The sequence below is a fragment of the Phoxinus phoxinus genome (assembly GCF_949152265.1).
Source record: "Phoxinus phoxinus genome assembly, chromosome: 7".
Classification (NCBI taxonomy): domain Eukaryota; kingdom Metazoa; phylum Chordata; class Actinopteri; order Cypriniformes; family Leuciscidae; genus Phoxinus; species Phoxinus phoxinus.
The window spans coordinates 1,439,600-1,450,564 of NC_136882.1; the positions used below are offsets into that span (position 1 = coordinate 1,439,600).

Sequence of the window (10,965 nt, forward strand, 5' to 3'; positions counted from 1 at the left end):
CAGCGCAACCAAGAGAAAAGCTATGACATTATGAGAACGGACTATTGGGAATAATTTAATACTCATTCATAAAAAAATATATATTAAAGTGCAAGTCAGTGATTCTCATAGTGTTTAGGCCAGCAGAGAAGGCCTTGCTGGCCCTGACGGCCCACCACTGGTATCAACAATGTTCGAATTAGATGGAGAGCCCGCACAATCATCTCTCAGGAGAGCTTTTTTAGATGCAGGAGGCTTACATGGTGTCGCCGGATACGAGGGAAAATCGTCTTCAGAGGCCATCAAGGACAGCTGGCCTACCGAAGTATCGTAGTCATGACAGCTAGACACGAGAGGGTTTGTCGAACCTGTTGCAACTGCCTGTTCAGCTGCCTTCATCACTCTCTTTTTTCCCCGTGTAGACATACGTATGAACGAATAATCACGTCCAGGCTCTGCTCAGAATCTAATTACAGTCGGTCACTTAGTTTTTGTATATTTTGCACACGCGCTCAGTAAAACAGGAACGGTTAGGTCGCCATCTTGGAGAACCAAAAAAAAAACCTTTAGGCTTCAAAGATGCTCTTCAGAAACCTACGGGTGACGTCACGGACACTACGTCCAGATTTTTTGGGTCATTATTCCACCAAATATTGATTTCTGAACTCTTCCTAAATTAAAACATTAGTACTGTGTTGTTTATAAATAAATATAAACTTGTTTTCTTAGCATTAATCGACGTCTTAAAATATAGGGTGTTTTTTGGACCAGTAAATGTTCTAGTCTAAATGACAATATTTTTATTTGGAATTTTGAAGAAATGCTGCCCTCCAGTGGCGTGCACGAGCCCCTCGCCTGCGTGTCGTCATCAGCGCGCGCCGCGGGCACGAGGAGCAGCGCATGTGTGTGTGAGCTGGCGCGTGTGTGTGGGAGATCAGACACAGAAATGGCTCCGATACAAGCGGCAGAAATCATCTTCGCACAGAAGCTCGCGTCCAACGAGAAGCCCGAGCGGAGCAAAGCCTTGCTGAAGCTGAGGAAGTACATCAGTGTGCGCTCGGGGCGAGCCCAGGGTAAACACACACACACACTCTTATACACACACACACACTCTCTCTCTTATAGCCACACACTCTTATAGCACACTCATTACACACACACACATTAACCCCTTATATCAGACTCATTATATACACACACACGGCAGTAGATGTGTTCTCTGCACTGCAGGGAGTGTGTGTTCGGTGAGTGTGTGCTGTTCAGTGATGTGGTCTGTGAGTGTATGTTGTGTTCAGTGAGTGTGTGTTCAGTGATGTGGTCTGTGAGTGTGTGTTGTGTTCGGTGAGTGTGTGTTGTTCAGGGAGTGTGTGTGTTCAGTGATGTGGTCTGTGAGTGTGTGTTGTGTTCAGTGAGTGTGTGTTCAGTGTTGTGTTCAGTGATGTGTGTGTGTTCAGTGTGTGTGTGTTCAGTGATGTGTGTGTTCAATGATGTGTGTGTTCAGTGATGTGTGTTGTGTTCAGTGTGTGTTGTGTTCAGTGATGTGTGTGTTCAGTGATGTGGTGTGTGTTTCAGGGGGCTTTGGTGAGGATGAGCTGATGAAGATCTGGAAGGGGTTATTCTACTGTGTGTGGATGCAGGACATGCCACTGCTGCAGGTGATGATCACACACACACACACACACACACACACACCACTGCTGCAGGTGATGAACACACACACACACTCATAACCTGATGTTCATGTGTTTAGGAGGAACTGTCCACTAAGATCTCCAGGCTCCTCCACAGCTTTCAGACCCTCGACAGCCGTAAGTCTCTCACACACACACACACACACACACACACACACATTCACTTCTGTCATCAAAGCATAAAGCTATGAAAACACATGGTCATGTGACCCATGATGCTAGTTAGAGATTCAGATCTCTCTCTCTCTCTCTCTCTCTCTCTCTCTCTCTCTCTCTCTCTCTCTCTCTCTCTCTCTCTCTCTCTCTCAGAGCTGCTGTTCTTCAAGGCGTTCCTGCAGACCATGAAGAGAGAGTGGACCGGCATCGACCGGCTCCGCATGGACAAGTTCTTCCAGGTCAGACTCTTATATATACAGTCGTGGTCAGAAGTAATGGCACCCCTGGTAAATAAGATCAAAACTCTGTAAAAAAATAAATCTGCATTGTTTATCCTTTTGATCTTCCATAAAAAAACTTGCCAAAAATCGAACCTTTCATTGCAGTAAAATAATTGAAAGCTGTGTGTGTGTGTGTGTGCTCAACACCTGTCCTCTGTCTCCTCGTCAGCTGGTCCGCTTCGTGTTCAGGGAGGTGTTCGAGATGCTGAAGAGACGCAAGTGGGAGTCCAGGTAACCGCTTGTATACTCTACTGTCTTACACGAGTGTGGCCATCAGGAGCAGGACACTTAATCACATGATGACGAGAGCGGCACGATTCATCTCTGTCTGTTAACCCTCGTCTCGCCTGCTCTCGCGGCGCTGTGATGTCATACGCTCGTCTGCTCTCGCGGCGCTCTGATGTCATACGCTCGTCTGCTCTCGCGGCGCTGTGATGTCATACCGTCGTCTGCTCTCGCGGCGCTGTGATGTCATACCGTCGTCTGCTCTCGCGGCGCTGTGATGTCATACGCTCATCTGCTCTCGCGGCGCTGTGATGTCATACGCTCGTCTGCTCTCGCGGCGCTGTGATGTCATACGCTCGTCTGCTCTCGCGGCGCTGTGATGTCATACGCTCGTCTGCTCTCGCGGCGCTGTGATGTCATACGCTCGCCTGCTCTCGCGGCGCTGTGATGTCATACGCTCGTCTGCTCTCGCGGCGCTGTGATGTCATACGCTCGTCTGCTCTCGCGGCGCTGTGATGTCATACGCTCGTCTGCTCTCGCGGCGCTGTGATGTCATACGCTCGCCTGCTCTCGCGGCGCTGTGATGTCATACGCTCGTCTGCTCTCGCGGCGCTGTGATGTCATACGCTCGTCTGCTCTCGCGGCGCTGTGATGTCATACGCTCGTCTGCTCTCGCGGCGCTGTGATGTCATACGCTCGTCTGCTCTCGCGGCGCTGTGATGTCATACGCTCGTCTGCTCTCGCGGCGCTGTGATGTCATACGCTCGTCTGCTCTCGCGGCGCTGTGATGTCATACGCTCGTCTGCTCTCGCGGCGCTGTGATGTCATACGCTCGTCTGCTCTCGCGGCGCTGTGATGTCATACGCTCGTCTGCTCTCGCGGCGCTGTGATGTCATACGCTCGTCTGCTCTCGCGGCGCTGTGATGTCATACGCTCGCCTGCTCTCGCGGCGCTGTGATGTCATACGCTCGTCTGCTCTCGCGGCGCTGTGATGTCATACGCTCGCCTGCTCTCGCGGCGCTGTGATGTCATACGCTCGCCTGCTCTCGCGGCGCTGTGATGTCATACGCTCGTCTGCTCTCGCGGCGCTGTGATGTCATACGCTCGCCTGCTCTCGCGGCGCTGTGATGTCATACGCTCGTCTGCTCTCGCGGCGCTGTGATGTCATACGCTCGTCTGCTCTCGCGGCGCTGTGATGTCATACACTCGCCTGCTCTTGCGGCGCTGTGATGTCATACGCTCGCCTGCTCTCGTGGCGCTGTGATGTCATACGCTCGCCTGCTCTCGCGGCGCTGTGATGTCATACGCTCGCCTGCTCTCGCGGCGCTGTGATGTCATACGCTCGCCTGCTCTCGTGGCGCTGTGATGTCATACGCTCGCCTGCTCTCGCGGCGCTGTGATGTCATACACTCGCCTGCTCTCGCGGCGCTGTGATGTCATACACTCGCCTGCTCTCGCGGCGCTGTGATGTCATACACTCGCCTGCTCTCGCGCCGCTGTGATGTCATACACTCGCCTGCTCTCGCGCCGCTGTGATGTCATACACTCGCCTGCTCTCGCGGCGCTGTGATGTCATACACTCGCCTGCTCTCGCGGCGCTGTGATGTCATACGCTCTCGTGGCGCTGTGATGTCATACGCTCGTCTGCTCTCGCGGCGCTGTGATGTCATACGCTCGCCTGCTCTCGCGGCGCTGTGATGTCATACGCTCTCGTGGCGCTGTGATGTCATACGCTCGTCTGCTCTCGCGGCGCTGTGATGTCATACGCTCGCCTGCTCTCGCGGCGCTGTGATGTCATACGCTCGCCTGCTCTCGCGGCGCTGTGATGTCATACCGTCGTCTGCTCTCGCAGCGCTGTGATGTCATACGCTCACCTGCTCTCGCGGCGCTGTGATGTCATACGCTCGCCTGCTCTCGCGGCGCTGTGATGTCATACACTCGCCTGCTCTCGCGGCGCTGTGATGTCATACGCTCGTCTGCTCTCGCGGCGCTGTGATGTCATACGCTCGCCTGCTCTCGCGGCGCTGTGATGTCATAAACTCGCCTGCTCTCGCGGCGCTGTGATGTCATACGCTCGTCTGCTCTCGCGGCGCTGTGATGTCATAAACTCGCCTGCTCTCGCGGCGCTGTGATGTCATACGCTTTCGCGGCGCTGTGATGTCATACGCTCGCCTGCTCTCGCGGCGCTGTGATGTCATACGCTCGCCAGCTCTCGCGGCGCTGTGATGTCATACGCTTTCGCGGCGCTGTGATGTCATACGCTCGCCTGCTCTCGCGGCGCTGTGATGTCATACGCTCGCCAGCTCTCGCGGCGCTGTGATGTCATACGCTTTCGCGGCGCTGTGATGTCATACGCTCGCCTGCTCTCGCGGCGCTGTGATGTCATACGCTCGCCAGCTCTCGCGGCGCTGTGATGTCATACGCTCTCTCAGTCCAACACGCCTCATGACAGTGAAGCGAGTCATTGAATCATTCATTCAATTCTATAAACAAATTATTCAATTTTATTTTAAACAGACTGCAGCAATTAACATCTTCTGAACCTGTGTGTGTGTGCGTGTGCGTGTGTGTGTGTTCCGCAGTGTGCTGGCTGAGTTCCTGCAGCTGTTCTCGGCTCAGCTGCTGCTCGGCTCCACCTCGGCTCCGGCCGGGCTCGTCCTGCACGTGCTGGACCTCTACACCGCTGAGCTGGCCCGCGTCGGCTCCGCACAGGTAATGATCCGGAGCCCGAGAGTTACTCTTCACGTCTTCACTAGGGTTTCACATCCGTTTGTAGTAGTATTGCATGTAACCCCCTTCATCAGAAGTACTTTATCATTATTTAACCGGCTCCCTCATGATGCTTTAATCCAGCTGAGAACCAGTGAGGTTTTGTGGTGCACAATTAGTCTGTGTGGGAAACACTGAACCCAGAGATTTACATGTTTGGTTATGCTCATGTTTGTGTGTCTGATCTCTGGTTTCCTCCTCCAGCTGACTGCCGAGCAGAACCTGACCTTCATTGAGCCGTTCTGCAAGTCCATGGCCAAGACCAAAGAGTAGGTCTTCAGTGCCGCCTCGAGCTGATACACACACACACACACACCAGTTTGATGCTATGTTTGATCATCATTCTTCTGTGCTCTTCAGTCGGGTCCTGCTGAAGGCCATCGGCAGCAATGTGTTCGACACCATTGTAGATCAGGTTCCTTTCGCCATCGAGGATCTCCTCCGAGAGATTCGTCAGGCTAACGGGGAAGAGCTGGGCGCTAGTGACGGATCTGAAGCCCAACAGGACGGCGCAGAGCTGAAGACTAAACCCCGCTCTAAGAAGAAATCTGAAGGTGCGCAGGATAACGGTGGGTAGATCGACTAAACATGATCAGTTCTGGTACCACTGCAAAGACTAATCACCGCATTTCCCAGCATAAGTCGCGCCAGGTCAAAATTATATTGTTGAGAGAGAGAAAGTCACATTGGTGTAAGTAATAATGAAACGTTTACAAACACACAACTTCAAACCCATCGATGCCGCGATGTTCATTCTTGAAATGGACGTTTGCTTGTATATTGATATGATCCACTGTTTTGAATTGCCTCTTTGAATTTAAGAGCGCAGTTACAGAATGACGCGTCTGTCATAAAAATACTTCTTCTTGTAACACAGTCTGTCTTGTCTATCTCTCTGAGAAGACCTCAAACAGTCTGTCAAGAGATTATATTAAAATATTCAAAAGACTGTACAGTGTATACTGGGTTTAAGGGACGCATGTAGGAGAACAACAGAGGACCTAAGACCGAACCTTGAGGCACTCCATAGATTTCACAGTTCAATTAACATATGGTGACAGGCACACAAGTAGGATCTAAACGGCTAATGCCTATCAGATCGCCTCATTTGTTGCAGACATAAAATGCTTTAACTTTTTTAAGACCTAATGTATTCAGGTGTGTGCTTTTCCAAATTAATGTCCAGTCAGGTGGTTTTGCCACAGGTGGACTCCAATGAAGTGTAGAAATATATCAAAGTTGATCCAGAGGAATAGTGTCATAGTGAAGGGTCAGATTTCAAAACAACGCTAACGCACAACATCTCACAGGTTTCTTAAAGTTGTATCATTTAGCTTTGAATTTTATCCCTTTGCACTTCAACCAAATGCTACTCTGGATGTGTTTACATGCAACCAAACAATCCGTTCAGATTGACTGAATTGCTAATAAACACTACATTCAGAATCATAAATCAGAATGAATTCAGTTCGATTGAAACAAAAGTTGTGCATGTAAACGCAGCCACTGTGATTTTTATGGTCTCAGGGTGGATTTGGGGAAAGAAAAGATGAATGAACAACAAATAAATGATTTGTAGTTGTCATGTGATGTAAATGTGTTGTTTCTGTTGATAGTGTCAGATTCTGAGGAGGACTGTGATGAAGACATGTTTTCTATCCCAGACAACATGGATCGTAACACTGACTATGCGTGTGGACCAGTTCTGCAGGTGTGTTTCGCAGACTATTGCTGATGTTTGTTTAGTTGAACATTCTTCTACAAGCAATATATTTGATTGTATAAGGAGTGAGAACGTTTGTGCTAGAGGTATTCTGTGGCACATTCACTAGCAGATGATCTAGTGAGCACTGTTAGATTGCTTTCAGTGTGTGTGTGTAAATAATTATGGTTTGTCTTGTACAGTTCGACTATGGTGCAATAGCTGACAAACTTTTCGAGGTGGCCAGTAACTCCGACATACCAAGCTTTAACCGATCCAAGATTTACAAGTTTGTCAAAATGTAAGTAGTTTCACATTGAAACAGAATCATGCAGACATTAAAAACCAATGAACATAAAAGTTGTCATGTTTGTTTTAAAATCTTTCTTTAATCTCTTTCCCCGTGGGATGAAGTTTCCGGGACTTGAGCGAAGGTGAGCTCTTGATACACACACTTTTGGTGGAATGGTTAGTGCTTCCGTCACGTGCCTCACTGTTTTCTGTGTGTTTGGTCAGGCCTGTTCCCTCAGGATAAAGTGGAGGACGTGTCCACTGATGAAGAAGACTATGGCGAAGCCAGACGGAGGAAAATCAGAAAGAAACTAACAAAAAAAGGTAAGAAAGAACAGCTGAAGAAATCCACAGTTTTGCTTTTCGTTTAGTGCTCCTCTTATAATGGAGGATTGTTCAACATATCAACTGAGCAGTGGAGCTAAGTATATAAACATCACGGTGATAATTACGGAGGAAGCATTGACACAAGCGTCAAAGATAAATGTGTGTGAGTGAAACCATTAGTTTGGACTAGACTGATAGAAAAATGTACGAGATCCACTGTGTTCTTGTCTCTTGTAATAACAGTAAAGATTATGCATAATTACCAACAGCGAATCCTATAGCAAGTACTTATTAAAGGAGGCGTTCACTTCAGAATTAAAATATCCTGATCATTTACTCTCCCCCACGTCATCCAAGATGTTTAGTGGAAAATAAATGAAGGTTTTTGAAGAAAACATTCCAGGATGTTCTCCATCCGAGACTGTGAAACTCACATCTGGACCTTCGACCCGCTGGACCATTGAAGACACTATATGGAGAACATCTGGAGTGTGTTCCTCACACACCTGCATTTCTGTTCCATTGAAGAGAGAAAGACGTGAACATGAGGATGACGTGCGGGAGAGTAAACTATCAGGAAGTTTTAATTCTGAGGTGAACGACTCCTTTAAAGTTGCTCAGCGTTTAATAGTTTCTGAAGTGTTAATGGCGATTGATCTCCAACAGGTAAGTCGGAGACTGAGGACAACAAACAAAAAAACAAGAAAGGCAAGAAGAAAAAGAGGAAGAGAAGTTTGAAGAGTGTCGAGGGCGAGGCGGATCCGCAGACGGCGGTCGAGTCCACGGACCCGGAGGTAACCCAGTGTAATGCTGAACTCTCAGACCGCGACGAGCTGAAGACCGGAGACACGGAGCATGTGACCCGAGCAGAAGTGGACTCTGTCCCAGCCGGTGTGGAGGAACAGCGGGAGACACAGGAGACCCCTAAAGCCTCACGGAAAACACTGATCAAGAAGAAGAAGAAGGACCCAGCCGTAGACGAGCCGGAGCCCAGCGCCAATGGAGACGCTCATCAGGAGCTCGAGGTTCCTGCGCTCTCGACGGCTGGGAACATGAAGAAGAAGAAGAAGCAGAAGAAGAAGTCTGGCCCCGCTGAGCAGATCCACCCAGGGAAGAAGAGGAGGGTGAAGGATGAAGATGTGAAGGTGAACGGACACGCGGGCGAGACCAGCGGCAAGAGACCGAAGCTCATCCGTGTAAGTCTCTCAGACACGTTTAAAGCCATGTTCACAGCATCTCTGAGTCGCTGAACGCTTGCGTCCCCTGTCCTTAGGAGGCTGAGGAACACCAGGTCAAGCCCAGGCCGTTCGTGCTCCGGCAGAAGAAAGCGCCCGCGCCCCTCTTCTGTAAAGCTGCGGGGTACATGCTCAGCAAAAAGGTACAACCCTTCTCTTCCGGCTCACAGATATGAGCCGCCGTCAGGAACTAACATCCCACGCAGGTCCATAACACACCTGTCCCTTAACTCATCTCTGATCACAAAAATACATATTTAATCGTTTTTTTCTTGGAAAAATGTCTTAAAATATCTTGAATGTAACTCGACACCCTTGCCTAATTTAATATGTGGTTCAATGAATATGCAAATGAGCTCCGCCCACCATTGCTGAGAAATTACTCAATAATGGTGTTGACTTATGAATTTACACATGGTTTGTCTCAAAGCATATTACACAAGACATAGACGCATAAACATCAAACTTGATTGTCACCACAGGGGGCCTTTAAATATCTTGGTAGTTGTACGTAGATGCCAAGGAAAAACTCTGAGACAACGGTAACTTCCGGATAGTCTCTTTTTATTAGGACTCATCTCTGTAGCCAGCATTACACACACACACACACACACACACACACACGCTGCAAGTTCTTCACCACCGCCCCCTACTGGACAAACACAATACCACTCTTAACATACAACAGTAATGGTGAAGAAAAGTTGCAATTTCAAGACCTTAAATTTGGGGAAGAAAAACTTATATATGATATCTGCTGTTGATGAATTATTACTATTTAGTTTATGGTGTATATATAAATCATGGTTTTTATTGTGTAGGATGTTACAAACATTGGCTTACATCCCCTCATCACAGTGTTGATATGATCAATTCTGAAAGCCCCGCAGACCCTGCATGTAACTAGTCTGAATCTTTATAAAGATGTTTTTAATCTTTATTATTAATGTTTTCTCCTCCAGATTTTGCCGAAGAAAGTCAGATTTGGCCTCAAGAATAACAAAACCATGGGTATGTGTGTTTTATGTGTATACATGAGCATCTAGTTGATTAATGTTGCTTACTCCATTTCAATCATTAGTTAGTGGAGCTCGGGGGATTCTCAGCCGCTTCTGTCAAATAAATCTGTGAAATCATTGTATTATATTTGAAGAATTGTCCGTTTAAGTAACGTGTGTGTGTGTGTGTGTGTGTGTGTGTGTGTCCCGCAGAGTTCAGGAAGAGTGACCGCAGCTCGCGTGTGGGTGTGGCCAGTCAGGCCCGTGTGCCCTTTGACCCCAAGAGGACCCCGAAGACCAGCGTGCTGAAGTCTCCCACAGCATCGCCCGCCGGCCCCAGAAGAGCCACGGCCGCGGACTTCTTCTAAAATAAAGCTTTGTACTCTCTTCTCTGTGAACTTTAATCTACTGGAGTCTCTTTAGAAAAAGAACATGCCTAAAGATATATTTTATATTCACTTTTGAAGTGTTCTCATGTTTCGCTCTCCCTCCTACATGTAAAGGGATATTTTACGCTGGGTATTTTAGACCGTTTGGATCATCTCAGAGCGCCATAATGTTCTCACGATGAGTGAACGCTGTCAGAAGCGAGAGTTGTAGTTTCTGCAGTTGGTAAACTCTTGATGTTCATCCCTGCTCTAGTGAGTAAATCCCAATCTCTGGAGGAACTGATGAAGACCTGACCATGATGATCAGTCCAGTCGCACGCATGACGTCTGACCGCCTCAGAGGTTTGCTTGCGCTGTCCGGATGAGTGATGAAAGTGTGTTTTCACATGTGTATCACGACTCTTGAATAAACCGATCCTCTGTTTTATATTTCAGTGAATTATAACATCACTTACTCATTGCTCTTGATTTTGTAACACTGTTGCAGTGCTGTGGTGTAAATCAGGTTCAAGTTCCTCTGTAGTCAATCATTTTTATCCCTTAAAACTCATCTTTGATGATCAAATTACATATTTAAGTGTTTTTTCCTTGAAAAATGTCTTCATGCCTTTAAATATGTTTGCCTATAAAATGTGGTCTTTGAGACTGTCTTTGGTTCACTGCAATTTTAAGCAGAAAATACTCAGCAATGCTGTTGACTTATGGACTTACACATGGTTTGTCTTAATAACGAGAGCATATTAAAAACACCACATAGACACATAAACATTAAAAGCTGGATTTTCTCCACAGGGGGACTTTAAATAAGCATTTAGGCTGTGTGGACAATTTAATAGTTTGTAAAAACACTTTAAATGAACTAAAACAGAAGACTTGAATTGCAGCTCAATCAAACACGAGTTCAGTACAAGGTCATATATTT

General features: G+C 47.8%; 1 protein-coding gene across 1 annotated transcript; it reads left to right on the plus strand.

Annotated features, from left to right (window-relative positions):
• Positions 1–809: 809 nt before the first annotated feature.
• Positions 810–10,608, plus strand: rrp1 (ribosomal RNA processing 1). The gene is made up of 16 exons (XM_079619437.1): positions 810–1,052; positions 1,552–1,634; positions 1,730–1,787; positions 1,980–2,065; positions 2,277–2,338; positions 4,915–5,044; positions 5,306–5,370; positions 5,462–5,670; positions 6,718–6,812; positions 7,007–7,104; positions 7,218–7,237; positions 7,320–7,418; positions 8,088–8,617; positions 8,695–8,799; positions 9,619–9,667; positions 9,868–10,608. Exons 1-16 carry the CDS (start codon positions 926–928, stop codon positions 10,020–10,022), a joined length of 1,971 nt encoding a protein of 656 aa, XP_079475563.1. The 5' UTR covers positions 810–925; the 3' UTR covers positions 10,023–10,608.
• Positions 10,609–10,965: the final 357 nt, after the last annotated feature.